This window comes from Passer domesticus, chromosome 22 (assembly GCF_036417665.1).
Source record: "Passer domesticus isolate bPasDom1 chromosome 22, bPasDom1.hap1, whole genome shotgun sequence".
In the NCBI taxonomy this organism is placed as follows: Eukaryota; Metazoa; Chordata; class Aves; order Passeriformes; family Passeridae; genus Passer; species Passer domesticus.
The window spans coordinates 1,034,870-1,053,409 of NC_087495.1; the positions used below are offsets into that span (position 1 = coordinate 1,034,870).

Genomic DNA, 18,540 nt, shown 5'->3' on the forward strand with positions numbered 1-18,540 from the left:
GCCGCTGAGCCCCGGAGCCGCCGTTCAAACCCCGGAACTGAGGCACAAGCCCCGGAGCCGCCGCTCAGTGCCCGGGAACGCAGCTCTGCCCCGGAACCGCAGCTCGCTGCCCGGAAGCGCCACCGCCCCGGAGTCCCAGAATCACGCACGGAGTCAGGCTGGAAGAGCCCTGCTGTGGTCCAGAAGGGCCATCCCAGAGAAAACGGAACAGGATTCCGTCTGTGTTTTGGTGTTTTGTTGGGGTTTTTTTAAATGTCTCCAGGGATGAAGACGCCACGCCCTCTCTAGGGACTGTGTCACCCGCACAGCAAAGTTCTTCCTCATGTTCAGAGAGAGCTTCCTGTGCATCTGTTCCTGCCCGTTGCTCTTGTGCCATTTCTGCGCCCCCCGCAGCAGAGGCTGAGCTCTCCCTGCAGACAGCGACAGACAGGGACAGGGATGAGGGCCCCTCTCAGCTGTGTCTCCTCTCGAGGCTGAATAGCCCCTGCTCCCCCAGCCTTTTCTCTGCAAGGGAGATGCTCCAGGCCCTTCCTCGCCTTCCCTGGCCCTGCCCCAGGGCTGGACACAGCACTCAGGTGTGCCTCCTGAGGGGCAGGGTCACTCCCTGACCTGCTCCTGTGCTCCTCCCACTGCTCCCCAGGGCCTCTTGGCCCCCAGGACACTCTGCTGGCTCTGGGACAGCTCACTGACCATGGCACACCCAGGTCATCCTGCAGAGATGCTCCAGCAGGTCACTCCCACCTGTGCTGGTACTTGGGGCTGCTCCTCCCCAGGGGCAGGACCTGCATTGCCCTTGTTGAGCATCATTAAGTTTCTCTCTGTCCAATTCTCCAGCCTCCCAAAGTCCCGCTGAATGGGAGCACAGCCTGCAGGTGGATGAGCCACTTCCCCAATTCCATATCATCACCAAACCTGCTGAGGGTACATTCCATCACTCTGTCCAGATCGTTGATAAACAAGTTGATTAAGACTGGACCACAGGACCCAGTATAGATCTTTGGGGAAGCCACTGACTGTAGACTTCCAAGTGGATGATGCCCTCTGAGCTCTGCCACTCAGACAGCCCTTGATCCACCTCACCACCCATTCAGCCAACCCACATTCCCTAAACCAACTGTTGTGGGTTAAGCAGAGCTGGAAATTAGGCACCACGCAGCTACTTGCTCAACTCCCCCCTTCTCTTCTCCTCCCACCCCACGGAATGGGAAGGAGAATCAAAGTAAAACTTGTATGTTGAGAAAATAACAGTTTAATAATTGAAAATAAAGTAAAATACAGTAGTAATGGCAAATTACAACAATAAAAACAACTACAAAATAACAATAATAGAGAGGAAAACAAGTGATGCACAATGCAGTTGCTCACCACTCACTGACTGATGTCAGATCCCTTTCCTGAACCCAGATCAGCTCCTTCTCAGTCACTGCCCCCAGCTGATACACTGGGCATTCTGTGGTGTGGAATATCCCTTTGGCCAATTCAGGTCATCTGTCCCATCTGTGCTCCCTCCCAGTTTCCTCCTCACTGCCAGAGCACGAGACAAGAAAGAAGTCTTTGACTTTGGATAAACACAACTTAGCAAAAAACCAAAATAGAATCACAGAACATGCTGAGTTGGAAGGATCCCACATGGATCATCGAGTCCCGCAGAGGACACCCCAAGAGTCACATCATGTCCCCTGGAGCTCCTTGAGCTCAGGCTCCGTGCTGTGCCCGTTCCCTGGGGAGCCTGTTCAGTGCTCGACCACCCTCTGCGGGAAGAACCTTTCCCTGATATCCAACCTACCCCTGCCCTGACACAGCTCCAGCCATTCCCTCGGTCCTGTCACTGTCTCCAGAGCAGAGATCAGGTCTGTCTCTCCTCCTCCCCTCAGGGGAAGCTCTAACTGGGATGAGTTTCCCCTCAGTCTCCTCCGGCTGAACAGACCAAGCGCCCCCAGCTGCTCCCCCTCCCCTCAAGGCCCTTCACCAACTTCACTGCCCTCCCCTGGACGCTTTCTAACACTTTAGTATCTATCTTATATTGCGGTGCCCACACCTTCCCCAGCATCCCAGCGAGGCCGCCCCGGCGCAGAGCAGAGCGGGACAACCCCGTCCCCGGCCCGATGCCGCCGGGACACGGCTGGCGCTCCCGGCTCCACCATGCCCATCCCGAACCCGCCCCACGGCACTGCCACAGCCTCTGGGCCGGCAGGGCCTCTCGGCGGGGCCTCCCCCCGAGCGGCCGGCGGCCCGCTTTCCCGGAAGAGCTCGGTCTCCATGGGGACGGCGGGCGGGCGCGCCGGAAGCGGCGGCGCTGGCTCGGGAGGGCGGCCCGTCCGCTCCCTCCGCCCGCGGCTGCGCCGGACCATGGAGCCGGGCCGCGCCGGGTGCCTCCTGCTCCTCCTGCTGCTGCCGGCGCTGGCAGCGGCCGCGCCGGGCGAGTTCGACCCGTACCGCGTGCTGGGGGTCGGCCGGAGCTCCAGCCAGGCCGACATCAAGAAGGCCTACAAGCGGCTCGCCCGGGAATGGTACGTGCTGCCCTTGTGTCCCCTCCGCCCGGCCGCGGGAGCGGGTCCCGGCCGGGGCTCGGTGGCGGCGCCAGGCCCCGCGGGGGCATGAGGCGCCTGGGCCGGCTGCGCGCCCCGCGCCCTCGCAGGCCGGCCTGACACACGGAGATGCTCCATGCCAGCGGAGCTGCTGTAAAACCCTCCGAGCCCGCTCAGAGCCTGCCTACGAGGGGAAAAAGTTCTCCCCGAATCAGGCTACAGGGGTGAAAGTTCTCCCAGAGTCTGGCTAGAGTGGGAAAATTCTCCCGGAGTCTGGCTACCGGTGGGGGAATGTTCTCTGGAATCTGGCTATAGAGGGAAGAGTTCTCCTGGAGTGTGGCTGTGGGGGGAAAATTGTCGCAAAGTCTGGCTAAAGTAAAGAAGTTCTTCCACGGTGTGGTTACAAAGGGGAAAAGTTCTCTGAGAATCAGGCTACAGGGAGAAAATTCTCCCAGAATCTGGCTGTGAGGGGAAAAGTTCTCCTGGAGTCTGGCTACAGGGGGAAAAAGTTCTCCAGAGTCAAGTGATGGGGGATGTAATAAGTAGTAAGTTCTCTTGGAGTCTGGCTGTGGGGAGAAAAATTTCTCCCTGGGAACTTCTAATACATGAGGGTTGAAGTCTCAGCTTGATAGCTGGATGTCCAAGGGCCGTTCAGTCCCTGTGCTGTGGAAATGTGTTGGATGCGCAGATGTCACACCCCTCATACAGGTGGTGTGTGATGAGGGGCAGGCTTACGGCATGGAAATAAAATTAATAAAGCAGGCTTACCTGCAGCCTTTAGAGCCCATGTTGTTCTGTGTGAGACATCCCCGAGGCCATGGCAGGAGGTGATTCAAGGAACAGCCCAGTAGTTATGTAGGGCAGCAGCCAAGGGAGGCATTGCTAGGAAGGAGACATGCTCCGTGTCCTGGGCTCAGGCTGCTGGGGATGGAGCAGACAGAGGGACAGGTCCACAGGCACACGGCCCACATCCCAGGGCATTTTGGTATGGGGTTTGGGCAGGGACAGCACATGCTGGGTATAAATCTGATCTCAGCCTCAGGGATGCCGGTGCACACCCTCACTGCCCGTGTCCTCCTCACCTCCAAGCAGAGGCCAACAGCTCCCACTGACCCCTTTTCCTCTGGTTCTGCCCCACAGGCACCCTGACAAAAACAAGGACCCGGGAGCAGAGGACAAATTCATCCAGATTAGCAAGGCCTATGAGGTAACACATGCTTCCTGTGAACTCCTGCTATCGTTAAGTGACCTCAGTTTACCATACATGGCTTTGTGGTTTTCTAGTGTATTTCTGTGTGGGAAAGGTGCTTGACTCAGTGGAGGTGGACATTACCCACACAAAAAATTTACTCAGCTTTGTTGACAGAGCCACTGGGGTCACCAGCATGGTTTCTGCTGTAAATACTTTGCTACAAGTCTGCCCTGCTCTGCCTAAAAAGCCTTAAAGAAGGAAGGAGTGGGTATTCCCCAAGCCCTGCCTGGCTGAGCAGCGTCTTGTCTGTGTCACACATACATAAAAGCATTTTGGGGTCATGTAAGCAACGTTCATCATCACAGGGATTTAGTCACCTCAAATTATTCTTAGCAGTAGTTATTTGCACGTTCTTGAAATTGGTCACTCCAGTATGTGGCAGCCAAGCCCATGGAAATCAAAATAAATCCTTATTTCCCTGCTAAAAAATGCAGTTTCTCTGCAGGGCTTCTGGCTGCTCAGTGAAACTTTTGGCACTTTCTGAACCCTCCAGATTCAAAGAGACACCAGCAAAAGCCACTCAAGAAAAGAGTGTTTGTACTCAGAACACAGGATGTTCAGACCCAAGGAGCTCTTGGTGACAGAAGTGGGAACAGCAGTCTGGATTTAGGGGCTCCTGTTCTTTGGGCTTTGAGGGTTTTTTACTCCTGTTTGCCACAATGAGCCGAGAAGCATGTGATGCTACCTTTTTCCAAAATACTTGTCTGTCTGATGTGCAGCAAAGGCTGCACATTCCTTACATTATTTACTGAGGGATTACAGTCACGGCAGTTCCCCCTCATGGTTTCAGGCAATCATTTTTCCATCATTTGCTTTCCAGATTCTCTCCAATGAGGAAAAGAGGGCAAACTTTGATCGCTATGGAGATGCTGGGGAAAGCCAGGGCTTCTCTCAGCAGCAGCATCGCCAGTTCCACCGCTTCCACGATGGCTTCTATTTTGATGAGTCCTTCTTCCATTTCCCTTTCAATTCCGAGAGGCGCGACACCTCCGACGAGAAGTATTTGCTCCACTTTTCCCACTACATCAATGAAATCGTGCCAGATAGCTTCAAGAAACCTTACCTCATTAAAATCACCTCAGACTGGTGCTTCAGCTGCATCCACATCGAGCCCGTGTGGAAGGAAGTTGCTCAGGAATTGGAGGCTCTGGGTAAGGATGAGGTTGTTGGGGTTGGGTGTGTGTCCCTCGCCTGGTAAGGCTGCAGTGGTTTGCCTTCAGGTTTGTGTGACCCAGTTTAGACCCTGTGGATTCCCTCGGGGTTTTATCCTAATGCTCTCCCAAACATTCCTAACTCCAAAGCAGGGTGCTGGGCAAAGGAGCAGTTCATCAGTTTTGCACTGGGCATTTGGGTTGTGGGGGATCTTACAGGTGAACCCGGTGCTCTCCTTTTCCAGGAGCAGGAATCGGCGTCGTTCACGCGGGGTACGAACGGCGCCTCGCCCATCATCTGGGTGCCCACAGCACTCCAACCCTGCTGGGGCTCATTAATGGGAAAATAACCTTCTTCCACAACGCTGTCGTTCGGGAAAACCTGCGGCAGTTCATGGAGAACCTTCTGCCAGGGAATCTTGTTGAAAAGGTAGGTTCTAGCAGGGGTGTCAGATGCTGCTGCTCCTCTCTGCCTGGAGATCCCTCTCTCCTTGGCTCTTTTGGTGGTTAATCTGTTTAATTCAGGCTGACCTATGGCAAAAGCTCCAAACCCTGGAGCTGTCAAGCATTCCCACCCCATAGCTTTGTAACACTAGTCCTTGAAAAGAGGATCCTGCTACCACATGGTCACACCAGTGATTCTAGTGGCAGCTGACCCCAGCTGTGACACCCCACAGCTGCCAGGGCTCTACCCAAACTATCCCTGGGACAGGAACCTGCTGAATTTCACTTCTCTCCTGCTTTCTTGGCATTTCATCCAGCAAATTAGGGACCACTTGCTACCTCATAGGTCACTTCTGCTAAAACTCACTGACATGGAATCCCATTTGTTTTGTCCAGTTTTCCGTCAGACCTTTGAAACGAGCTGGCAGCATGAGCCCTTTCAAAGTCACAAGTAAAATCTCCTAACTGATAAAATATTGTTGTGTTTCAGCCTTCTGGTGATTTTTGACAGAGTCCTAAAATGCCGCCTGTGATGTGGCTGGGTCAGCCCCCACAGCACTCTACCTGCCCGGCCTCTGCTTGTGGCCTTGTTCACCTCACCTCATTTTCCCTTGGCATCTTTACCAGGGGTCACCTTTCCCAATGGACTTCACTTGTCTTCTGGGTATTGGAGTTATTGGACTTCTCGCCCCAAAAATAGGGATGATTTCCCCTTCTACAGTAACTGCAGCCATTTATGTCCTTTATGAGAGGTAGCACACCTCAAACAGAGCAGATTCAGTGGAGCTCTCAGGTGTCTTTTAACCCTTGGGTTCCCATTTTTAAAGAATATGGTCCCAACAAACAGGAGAATAACAGTGATGTAGGCATTGACTTGGAATGGCATGCAATAACTAAGATGGCTGAGGGAGGTCAAGAGTGATGGTTTTAATTCACTCATTAATCAGGAATATATGTTGGAAAGATCAACCCACCATCTGCTTCCTGCAACACCAGGACAGCCTTTTCAGGCTCAGCCCTCCTTGCAGAGCGTTGCTGGTGTCTGACAGCTCAGAGGTTAAACTGACATTCTGCTTCTGTCTAAAGATTACAGATAAAAACTACATTCACTTTCTGTCCCACTGGAGGAAAGACAACAAGCCCCATGTGCTGCTCTTCGATCACATGCCAGTTGTGCCATTGTTATACAAGGTAATGTTATTTCTCTCACTGCATTGTTGACTTGCTTATAAATCCAGACGTTCCAAATTACAACATGCCACTGCTGTGAGCAGAGGTGGACAGATGCCTCCAGACACCACTGAGTAGTTCGAGGAGAGCAGGGTCATTTGTGCAGGTTGTAAATGATGTGGCCAGGTGACCAGCTTTGTAAGGAGTCTGTTTCTTCATTCTGACACAGTTACCCTTCATGGGTGAAGCAGGTATGTTTCAGAGGCAGCAGCAACACAGGTGTACAGCCTTTGTTGAGAATGAGAGAAGTTTGTGGCATTTCTAATTTAGGTTGCTGAAAATCCCATTTGCTAAGAAGCCCCTGCCACCCTAGGGTAAGGTGTGGATCCGTGGAGGCTCCTGGCACAATGACTAAGAGGATGCAAAATTTGGTTCAGTGAGGGAGAGGAAGGGCTTGTACCTCTCACAGCACATCTGATGGCATTCAAACAGTGGGATGTGTTCTTGGAGCAAAGTCACCACAGGCACTTGGTGGGGAAATGCTCAGTCTGTAACACAAACACGTGCTGGGGATTTCCTCCCGCCAGCTGACGGCCTTTGCCTACCGAGATTACCTGTCCTTTGGCTACGTGTACGTCGGACTCCGAGGCACCGAGGAGTTGTCCAGCCAGTACAACATCAACGTCTACACTCCCACCATGATGATCTTCAAGGAGCACATCGACAGGCCCGCTGATGTTGTGCAGGTATCACTCAGAGCTCTCTCCAAGAGCTTAGGGAAAATGGGCATGGAGCTTTTCTGACTGAGCTGGGGATGAGGGCGTGGTCAGTGGTGCAGTTTGGAGGAAGAGTGTTTGTTCTCAGCTTAAAATCAGGCTTTGGAGGAGGAGAGAGTTAGGACAAGGGAAGCTTGTGGCACTCCAGCCTGTTGGGGAGCGGGGACACATGTAACTTCCCAGTCTTGGGGCCTCAAAACATCTTGGGTGATTGCAGGGATGACCACAAGGGCTGGCAGCCTTCTCCAGGAGCATCCAACAGCTTTCCCCTCCTCTTCCTGCTCATTTCTGACTTCTGCCTTCTTGGTTCTTGCCAGGCACGAGAAATGAAGAAGCAGCTCATTGACGACTTCCTTTCCCAGAACAAGTTCCTCATGGTGACCAGACTCATCAGCCAGAGGCTGTTCCAAGAGCTGTGTCCTGTGAAGAAGTCTCACCGTCAGCGGAAGTAAGTGAGGTGTTCCCATTTTGTTTCCCGAGGCTCTGGGGCTGCTCCTAGAGTCACTTTTGGTTTGATTCTGCGGGAAACGAGCAATAACTGCATTGGATCCTGCTCAATACCCAAACTGTCAGAGAGGTTTGGGGCTTATGAGGATTGTTCTGCCAAGAGGAAAGGGGTTGGTCATTCCCTCTCACCTCCAGACTGGCTCTTAATCCCACATCTCATTGTGTCACCCAGGCACTGCGTGGTCTTGCTTACTGAGGAAGGAGAGAAGTTTGCCGAGGCCTATGAGGCATTTTTGACTTTTGCTGTGGCCAACACAAAAGACACACTGAGGTTTGTGCACATCTACAGGGATCGGCAGCCGGAATTTGCAGACGCGTTGTTGATGGATGAGGAGAAGTATCATGGAAGATCAGCTGTGAGGGTTTCCTTTTATTTTTTTAATCCCTTCTTCTCTTAGCCTGTTATTTAATTGATGCTGTACCTTGATCTGACACCTGATTCTGGGCAGTAGTTTGAAATGAATCATCTGTCTAGAAGAAAACAAAAGCCCCTTCCTCTCTGATGTGTGCCATGCTCTTGGCTCATCCAGGTGGTCATTCTGGAGAGACGCAATAATGCAGGGAAGATCGCCTATAAAGCCTTGGAGGAGGCCTGGCAAGGCAGCAAAGAGGACAACTTCATCCTCCTGGATCTCCTGGACCAGCTGAGGACAGACCCTGGCCTTCTGTCATCAGAGACCGTTGTGGCAGACCTGAATGATGAGCTTGCTCCTGTAAGTGCGCAGCCTTTCCAGATGCCTGACATCCGTGTTACCTTTGTGGACAGTCCCTTTCGGGTTGTTCGGAGGCATTATTTATATTTTAAAATAACAAGGAAAAACTCTTAGAAGATTTCTTGCTTGCAGAAGGAATCTCATGACATTCTGTGAACCTGTTGGGGCTCTTTATAGCAGTTTTGTCATTTCGTTTTTTGCTTTTCATTCTTTTCAAACAGATGTTCCTTATCCGATGGTTCTACTCCACAGTGGACTACATCTCAGACTGGTGGGACAGTTTGTTTCACAGTAACTGGTATGGACTGGGCATCCATTGTTGGTATTCACTGCTTCCTTGTCACCTTATTTTAAAACAGATCGAATTTTATCATCCTTTTGGGTGGGAGCAGGACAGCACTCAAAAACATGATGGCCTTTAAGACCCAAGAAACAAGCTGGGTTTCTGGGGAAGGCACACAGTGTTATCTGACATAGGCAGGAACTGAAATTGAGATAGAAAATGTGAACTCACAGACCTGACTGCTGCTTGCACATCTTCCCTCAGGCGAGAAATGATGCCACTCCTGTCCTTGCTCTTCTCTGCACTCTTCATTCTCTTTGGCACTGTTATTGTTCAGGCTTTCAGGTGAGTGTGCACCAAAATGCCCTCAGGGACAGCTCTTCAGTCCAACCCCAAGGCCTTAAACACAAAATTCACTTTCTTCTGCAGTGATTCAAGTGACACAAGGGACGCTGCACCCTCGGGGAAAGAAGAAACTGCCACAAAGATGGAGAAGAATGATGCAAGCTTCAGCAAAGAGAGCAACAGGTTCCCTGTCTACCTTTTCCAGAATGTTTTCTGCAGAACCATTGCTCAGGGAGAACCTGTGCAGGGAGGGTTAAGTGAAGAGCAGAGAAGTGCTGAAGTTGCACATAGTGCAGTTGTTGTGCAGGGCAGTACAGGCACAGCAAGGAAGGAGGACCAGTGTGCAGCCAGGACCCAGCCAGCAAGGACAGGGGGACACTAATCTGCTTATTAAACAATTCCCACCAAGTTTGCCCAAGACAGTGTCCTCAGGGAATAGGTAAAGGTCTGACCCACTCATTCAGAGAGGTGCAAACCAAGCTATTGCACCAGTTACAGTGGCTTTTGCTACAGGGCACAGGCATGGCTCAGCATAACAGGCTGGCAAATGCACTCACAGTTTCTCCATCCTCAGTTGCTCCCAGTCCTTTGCCCCCCTTTCACTCGCTCTTTTGTTGCAGCAGGATCCCCAAAAAGAGCTTTGTGGAGGTGACTGAGCTAACGGACATCAACTACACCAGTAACTTGGTGCGCCTGAGGCCAGGGCACATGAACGTCGTCTTGATCCTCTCCAACTCCACCAAAACCCCCCTGCTCCAGAAGTTCGCCCTGGAAGTCTACATGTTCACAGGGTAGGCTGGGCCCTCTCCCAGGCTTCTGTTGCTGCATTAACCACTTATGTGATGCTGTTCTGATAATACGTGAGGAGCGTGGGTGGCTCCATTGCCAGGAGTGAATGCTTCTGGTGATCGTAGTGGCCTCTGCCCTCATCAGTGGCAATGAGCCACCAAAAATCAAGAGGCTGTTCTCAGCCAGACTTGGTGGTGGTAGCTAGAGGGGTCAGATGCTGGTGCTGCTTTGACTGTACCGTGTTTTGACAAATAGAAAGCATGACAGTGCTGCATACACTGAGCTGAAAAGGGAGCTGCAGCAACAGAGCACTGCCCTGCCCTTGTTGACGATTCCTTACCTGTCCAGTAGGAATCCAGCCACACCCAGGACATGTGCTAATCCCAGTATCTTTGCTCTTCCCCCAGGAGCAGCTCTCTTCACTTCTCCTTCCTCAGCCTGGACAAGCACCGGGAGTGGCTGGAGTACCTGCTGGAGTTCGCGCAGGATGCAGCCCCCATCCCAAACCAGTACGACAAGCACTTCCTTGAGCGTGACTACACAGGCTATGTCCTGGCTCTGAACGGCCACAAGAAATACTTCTGCCTCTTTAAGCCTCACAGATCAGGGGACGAGGGGGGAACCCTGGGATCATGCGAGGATTACGATGCTTTACAACATGCGGAAGCCAGAGGGAAATCCTCCTGCAGTCCGGGATCCAGATCCATTAAAAACAAATTACACAAATTGTCCTTTTGGATGGAACGCCTTCTAGAGGGTTCCTTACAGAGGTTCTATATCCCCTCATGGCCTGCACTAGACTGAGGAATTTTACAGAGATTCTAAGGGGACAAACTTTTTATGAAGATGACAAGGGACAGCTCTTTCCAGGAATACTCAAACAAGCTTGATGAATGGACCTTAGGTTTTAGTTGAACTTTGCTGGGGCCGGCAACGAGAACACCCCTCGTGTGTCCGGAGCCCAGGAGCGCAGCCAGGCGCACCCGCGTGCCCTCCACCGCCCCGCCGTGCGTTTGGACACTCTACAACCGAAGAGCCAAGAAGTCTGTTTTGCCCTTCTCGTCCTGCCACATCTGCTTCCCAAGTCGCCCCCATCCCACCTCTTGTTTTACCTTGGTTGAAGAAATCCCCGATTTCCTGGGTCCGGACCAGCTGCGGCCAGTGACGCAGGCCGGCTCGCGGTACTCCCCCCCCGTCCCCGTGTGCTTAGCCCATGGTGCATGGTGTAACTCTGGCAAGACCCTGCAGACCCTCCAGGCCCTGCCCTTCTGAAAGGCCTCCTCCCACCAGGCAGTGGTTCTCTTTCGGCTTTCCCCATGGTAAGTGATGCAGAATCTGGTTAGGAGCATCTCCCTTGTAGCAAACCTTAGCTGGGACCCCCCCGTGGTGCGGGCTCGTGGGCAATCTGCATGTTTCATGCTCCTCGTGTCATGGTTCCACCTGCAGCTTCACTGGCTGAACCATAACAGGGAGGGAAAGGGCACGGCCGTAAAATACTGTCAAAGTGTTGAGTCATTTAAATGTCACGTTGATTTTTCAGATGCCTTTTCTGCTTCTGTCGATTTTAGACGATGTATCCTAGAGCCATAACTTTACCTGCGTCCTCAGATTGTAGGCGTGAGCTGCTATGAGCCAGTAGATGTGTAAAAAACTCTACGTAGCTGCCAGGGAGTCACTCGAGCTCCTTGCAAACACCTTTCCAGCTGTAGTACAAAACCAACCTTCCTTTGTATCAAGGAACCTCATCCTTCAACGATTGTATTCTTGAAATGTTGCCCCAGAAGTGCTGTATCATCAGACTGTTGCGTGTGTGTGAAGCTCCTTTGGTTTAGTTGGGGGTTGAAATGTTGGGTTTCAGCCTCTCACCCATTTCCTTCTTACCCCAAACCTCCATTTCTGCACATTCAGGCTGCTCCCGTGGCTTTGTGTTTGTTTGCTTGGGTATTTCTTTCATCTTATGGAAGCATTGGGGGTGTGTGTGGTTAGAGCAGCTGCACAGCCCTGGGTTTGGACAGTGCTTTGTTGTAGCAGTGCCCCAACAGCTGCTTCGAGCATCACAGGGAGAGGGTGCCCCTGGGTAAGGCAGAGGGAGGACAAGCAGCAGCCTCGTGGCTGCTTAACACTCCTCGAGTGACCCAGTGAGGCAGCAGGGCTTCTCTTTGTGGCAAGGACTGAAATCCTGTGAGGTTTGCTTTTCCTTTTCACTGCTCCGGGGGTTGACACTGGCACGCAGGCCTCCTCCTTCCAAGGATCTGGAGCCCTGTGGCACCACTGGGCTCCAGCACTGAAAAAGGACAGGGATGAGGGCCAGTGGCCTTTGCCACAGGGCTTGGAACACAGAGCACTCAGTAAACACATGGTGTTAATTCCAGACTCAGCCCTTGCCACCTTAGTTACCATCTTAGCAGAGCCAGTCAGTAGGAATAACTGCCAACTCCTGAGCTAGCTGCTGGTCCTGCACAGAACCCGGGAATGCTCCAGTCATTGCACTCCCCACATGCCCTAATTGCTCCCAAGGCCTTGCCTCATTGCATTTCCCCATCCTGGGAGCAGACTGGCATGCTGCAACCCCCACAGGTACGTCAGATCCCCTGTACAACGTGCTTCAAATAAAGGCTGCAATGCTACAAATGATCCCCATGTGAGATTAGTTAATTCCAGCCCAGTGCACTCTGGGCCACGGAATGAGGCACTAAAGTAGAGGGAAGGAAGGAAGGTGAGGTCTTCTCCCTGCCCAGGAACTGCTGTGAAGCTCCTGTGAAGGTGTACAGGCAGCACTGACAGAGAGCAGAGAGGGAGTGAAATACCAGCCTGATGCTTCTAGACTTCATTTCCATCTGGCTGAAGCAATCACTGCAGCACTCCTGCACTTTTCCCACAGCTTGCCATGCAGGATGTGGTTGGAATAGTTTTCAGCCCAGCAGAAGGCTCCACATAACATCTTAAACATTTGCAGTAGCAGAAGAATGCTCTCTGGCTCTCTGCTGTTTCTTCAGCTGATCAGAAACAAGGAGAAAACTCTCAACTCATTAAAAAGTGCCTAGTTATGCTACAGCGAGGGAATTCAGCCCAACCCTGAGGAAGGGGAGAAGGCTTTATGACCTTCACATCCATTGTGTGTGGTGCATGCTGCCAGAATCCTTGGGTTTATTTTCTTTTTAGCACAGGTAATGTCCCCTTTCAGCCAGGGTTCAGCTGAGGGAGTGCTTGCATCAGTCCACCTGTGCTGGCTGGGGCTGGACAGGGGCACAGCTCCTGGATTTTTATGGAAGCTTTTGCCTGATTTGAAGCAAAAGCCAAGCTGCTCTGTCCCTGATTTAGTTGGCTGCAGTGCCAGCATGGCACTCCAGGTGTTTGCTGTCCTGAGACCACAGTCAGAGCTGCTTACCCCGGGATCTGCCCTCTCGCAGCAGCAGGAGCCATCACCCCATCATTTTCTGAACACTTGTGGTTCTGTTCCACACACGGTGATTTGTAATCCAAAGATTGAGGAGATTGGGTCTTAGTGCACTTTCCTAGTGAGATCTGAGCAATGGCACAGTGCTCAGAGCTGAGGCAAAGGGATACAGGCCCCAGAGTGGAGATTGTTCCCAAACTCCTCCCTGTCCCTGTCTCTGCCCTTCACCCACAGCAACCAGGAGCCAGGACACGAGCGCAGCCTGACAAGTAGGACTGAGAACTAGGTACCTATTTTGCACTTTTGATACTGGGAGGGGGGGAATTAACTTATTTGGCAAACTTGTCTTTTTTATTTTTGGGGGGTTTTGTTTTGTTTTTGTATTTGTGAACAGGCACTGATGTAATTTTGTTTTAAGACAATTACAAAATAAACTATTTTAATGTGTGATGCGGTGGCTCCGTGTCTCCATGTACAAACTAACCTCACCTCCCTGTCCTCTCAGAAATTTCAGGAGAGTTAAACTGCTCCTGCCATAGGAAACTCCTGGTTATTCCACCAGCAGGCAATCTAGTCAAATATTTCCCCACTCTCAGCAAGTCTCAGGCCCCCTTCACGTTCTCCCTTCTTCTACATTCATTGTCCTTCTGCAACATCCTAATGGGACAAACCCTTTACCAGTGACAGCTTTTCCAGGAGCCCGTGAGCTGGGTGAATCAATCCAGAGGCAAAATGGCATTAGCCTCATCTATGCCTTTCCCAGGCCAGCTCCAAAGCTCCAGACCCCAGCTAAATGGGGTGTCTAGCCTGTTCCCTACAGTTTCCCAGCTAAAAAGTACCTTTTCTAGTGGTTTATGGCATTTATTTCATGCTGCAAAGCCCATGCTGGCTGCAGCTGCCTGAAGGGAAGGGGACATGGAAAGCCTGGCTGAGGACACAGAGAAGCATTGCCCCAGGGCAGGTGGGAACTGCCCTCACAGTGTCTTCACTCCTGGGAGGACACACAGCATCTCAAACAGTAGGTTTGCCCCCAGGAGAGCTGTATTGCCTAAAAACACAAGAAAAATAAAGGAAATCTGTGTATATCCAACGGCTTTCACCCACAGCCATCTGTGTCAGGCACTTGTCTTGCCCTCAGGCACCTTCAGACTCACCAGAGACATCGTATATTGGTGCGACTTCCACAAGATCACACCCCACTATGTTCAGGCCTTTGCAGCCACGAATAATCTCCAAAGCCTAGGGGGGAAAATGGATTTGGGATCAAGAAACACATCTGACCTAGCGGACTGGTCCGGGCTCTGCTTTCCCCATATTCCAGTGGGGAAACCCAACCTCTACAGACCAAATCGTATCACTTCCACATTTTCCTTCCGGGCTCTGCTTTCCCCATATTCCAGTGGGGAAACCCAACCTCTACAGACCAAATCGTATCACTTCCACATTTTCCTTCCTCATCACCATGAGGAAACACTTCCTGGTCTCCCTAAACTTCCACTTTGCTGTGCTGGTGAAACGACCTCCTTTGAAGGGAGCAGAAGAGCCCTTTCCCCCGGGCAGGGCAGCGTGTGCCCTCACCTGCGCAGGTGTGAGCCCCGCGATCTCCGGGGTGCCGGTGCCCGGGGCATAGGCGGGGTCCAGCGCATCGATATCGAAGCTGATGTACACTGGCTTGTCCCCCATCTGCGCCCTCACCTCCCTCATCAGCGGCTCCAGGGACTTCATCCAGCACTCCTCAGCTGGGACCAGGCGGAAACCCTGCGGGAGCACAGACACACAGGCACCGGCTTAGGGAAAGGAGGGAGGTGAGGAGCATCCCCTGCCCTGCTGGGGAATATCTACCGGGAACATTCCAAGGCAAAGTGCACCTGGAAACACCTTCCACTCCTCACACACACTTTCTAACCCTCCACTCAGCTGACACTCAGTGAGCCGGGAGTGCTTGTCCTGCAGACAAGCCGCTGGCATGGAAAAAGAGGCAAAAAATGCATATATTCCCCTTCCGAAGCCAAGTAAATGTTACTGACGTGGTATTCATGGCAGGGGGAGCACACAGCTCTGTGCGGTTGGGTTTACCTGTTCCCGGCAGTACTTGTGAGGATCGGGGTCATAGGAGGAGCCTCGGATGCCGATCTGCACCACGCGGCCGCAGTCCAGCAGCCCTTCCTCCACTCCGCGCCGGAACGGGCTCCCGTGGTAGAGCCTCTCGCCCAGAGCCGTGTCCCCGGTGTCGGTGTGGGCATCCACGTGCACCAGTCCCACGGGACCGTGCCTGGTCGAGACAGGGTGGCCGCGCTAGTCCTGTCCCGTGCATGGTGGCCCTGCCAACAGCAGGGACAGCGAACCTGAGGCTCTTTCCCAGGTCCTGTCTCTCCATCTCCAGATTAGAAACTTACTTTGCTGCCAGGGCCTGCAGGATTGGGTATGTTATGGTGTGATCTCCACCTGCAAGAAGACACAGGGAAGAGGGGGAATACACTATACGAGCTGCTCAGCGCTCATTACTTTTGTTCCCAAGTAATTTTTCTCCTCTTTGCATTTATCATGCAGTTATTTATGCAGGGCTTCATTGCCAAAGGAAAACACCCCCATGTGCAGGTTGATTCCTCTCCTGGGTCCTCTCTTCTCCTGGTCTTCCTTCTAGGGAGGACCAGATACGCAGGACTGCCAGGACGACAGCCTGTGGAGCAGAAGCCTTGATTGGGCATATAAATAGACATCTGATCAGCTTCTGAGCACGCTGTAACTGGTGACTGGCTACTCGTTACTCCACACACTCGCTGCCTTCAGCGATGCCAAGCACTAACAGCTGCAAACTTGAACATGCACCCAAATCAGGCCTTGTGCAAAGCCTGGTGCTCACTCAGCTGGAGGGACACAAGGGACAAAACCTGCTCTTGCAGGATACCAAAACCTGCTCAACAGGACACCAAAAACACGTCACTGGTTTTATTTGCTGACAGACTCATCCTCCTCATTTTTGACCCAAAGGAAGAGGCATCAAAGAACATTCTGTTCAGTGGCGAGCCTGTGTTTTTGCCCTTGATACAGCACAACAGCCCAGGCAGGGAACAGATTCATCGCTTGCCTTCTGCCAAGCCTGGATTGAATGACAGGAGAAGCAGAGGGAGTTTGACGGAGCCAGGACGCAGTGGCAGGACAGGGAGACACAGGCTCCTTACCCATGGTGAGGGGCACGCAGCTGGAGGCCACGATCTGCTGGTAGGCCTCCCGGATGAGGCGGCAGCTGTCGGGCAGGTTGTAGAGGTTCACGTTCACGTCCCCGATGTCGGCCACCCGCAGGGAGTCGAAGGGCGCCGCGCCGGTGCTGCCGTTGTACCTCCTCACCATGGCCGACTCGGCGCGGATCTGACGCGGGCCGAACCTGGACGATCACGCTGCTGGGAAACGCCACCAGGCATTGTTCCCAGCACCCCTCTCACCACAGGAGAGGCACACCCGATGGCCAGAGGGAAGCATGAGCTCCCCTGGCTGGCCCTTACCTGGCTCCCGGGCGGTTGGACGTGCCTATGTCCAGCGGGACACCGACAAACGCTACGTCCAGTCCCTCCGCGGACGCCTGCATGGGAAGCCTCATCATGGAGCAGACCCCCGCAGGCCGGGCCACGAGCAGGGCACTGGGGGGCACGTTGAACTGCGAGCTCCAGCAGCTGGGGGCTCTGCTCCCTGGGGCCAGGGGCTGGAGGAGCCCTGCAGACACACTGGCTGGGGAGCTGGAGGCGGCCAGGAGAGCCGGAGGCCACAGGCTGTGGTGTGATGCGGTCACCACAGTGGTCACAGCTGGCTTGGGAGCGCAGAGCCCAGCTCCCCGGGGCAGCAGCTGGCTGCAGGCAGCCCAGAGCAGAGGCCTCATCCTGACTCACACTCCCACCCTCTCTCCACTGGGAACGCAGCGAGGCGTGCTGAGGAGCCCGTTCCCAGCTTGGGCAGAGTGCCAGCTGCCTCTGCCAAGCCTCCCTCCAGGGATCAAAGTGCACCGGACACTCCACTGCCCAGGGAAGAGCAGAAATCCAGCCCAGCCTCCACATTCACCCTCTCAGCCACCCCCTTTCCCAATGGCATAGTCCTGGCAAACACTGGGAACAAACACAGCAGTGAGGGGCAAGAGCCTGTGCAAGGATTAGTGGGACAGGGTGGGAGGGACATGCTGGGAGATGTTCCAGTTTGCTCCCCTTGGGCATTTACAGACAGCACAGTAGCATTTGTTACATTAACAGCCTGTACTTTCAACCTGCACTCCACAAAAGCACCCAGAATGCTGAAAAATCATAAAAATGTCTCGTTAGTGGAAGGCAGAAGGGAAAGAAAACAAAAGGGAAGTCTGACCTCAGCAGATCCATAGAGGGGGACAAAATGCAAGCAACAGGGGAAGCATTAACAGGGATTTAAGGACCTGGGGGACAAGCTGCAAGACAAGCATTTTAGGCCATTTTTGAGGACAGAATTGAAACTGTTTCCAGGGAAAGCAAGTTTCCAATGAAGTGGAGTTCATCAGTGCAGATAAAACCCTGGTTGGGCAAATACAAACACCCTCGATACTGGATGGCTCCAGCCCGTAATTCTGCTCCCTACTTGTACAGAGACTGGACCTGGGAGAGGGAGGGAAAGGCACAGGAATGATGTTCATGGCAGAAAGAGGGCTTGGGGTAGAGATCCACCACAAAGCAACAGCATTTACTCCTCAAAAGCTCCACAGTGTCCTGAACATGGGATTCACTGCCAGACCCAGGCACACACAAAGCAAAGGTAGCAGAAACATACTGCAAGAGCTCAGTAGTGTAAGAACAGCACCAGAAACTTTGCTTGGGTCAGATCAATGTTATAAAGGTCTTTTTTTGCAGCTTTCCCCCCCAAGACCTCATTTCCCCAACTCCCCAGGCTCTGCACTCTTTGCTGCACTGGAACAATGTGTAGAACCCTGAGTGCAGGTTACCCTGTGGTGATTAGGGGTATCAGCTACTGTCATCCACCTGGAAACTGCAGGAGCAGACAGTGATTTACCATGCAGCAGAGTACAAAACACATCCCCACAGCAGGGTCTGTTCCTCTTTGGGACATTCCCCTTGGAGTAGAACACCATGTTCCACAGTTAGCATTGGAAAGAGCTGAATTTGCACATAAGACACCCCGGAACCAACGCTCCACAGCCCAAATTGGATTGAGA

At 52.8% G+C, this 18,540-nt stretch overlaps 2 protein-coding genes across 3 annotated transcripts; one reads left to right on the top strand and one right to left on the bottom strand.

The window, feature by feature from the left end:
- Positions 1-1,991: 1,991 nt before the first annotated feature.
- DNAJC16 (DnaJ heat shock protein family (Hsp40) member C16) lies at positions 1,992-13,805 on the top strand. 2 transcript variants are annotated; one of them, XM_064397318.1, is made up of 14 exons: positions 1,992-2,510; positions 3,669-3,735; positions 4,601-4,931; positions 5,177-5,361; positions 6,462-6,566; positions 7,133-7,291; positions 7,639-7,769; positions 8,001-8,184; positions 8,359-8,541; positions 8,763-8,839; positions 9,089-9,169; positions 9,254-9,352; positions 9,790-9,960; positions 10,366-13,805. In XM_064397318.1, exons 1-14 carry the CDS (start codon positions 2,143-2,145, stop codon positions 10,760-10,762), a joined length of 2,538 nt encoding a protein of 845 aa, XP_064253388.1. In that variant the 5' UTR covers positions 1,992-2,142; the 3' UTR covers positions 10,763-13,805. The 2 variants fall into 2 exon arrangements, with proteins under 2 accessions (XP_064253388.1, XP_064253389.1); XM_064397319.1 differs by having other exon boundaries at positions 1,994-2,510; positions 9,793-9,960.
- Positions 13,679-18,430, bottom strand: AGMAT (agmatinase (putative)). Its single transcript, XM_064397351.1, has 7 exons — positions 16,859-18,430; positions 16,538-16,740; positions 15,752-15,800; positions 15,432-15,627; positions 14,934-15,113; positions 14,510-14,594; positions 13,679-14,403 (listed from the first exon to the last, which is right to left on the bottom strand). Exons 1-7 carry the CDS (start codon positions 17,227-17,229, stop codon positions 14,330-14,332), a joined length of 1,158 nt encoding a protein of 385 aa, XP_064253421.1. The 5' UTR covers positions 17,230-18,430; the 3' UTR covers positions 13,679-14,329.
- Between the last annotated feature and the right edge of the window lie 110 nt (positions 18,431-18,540).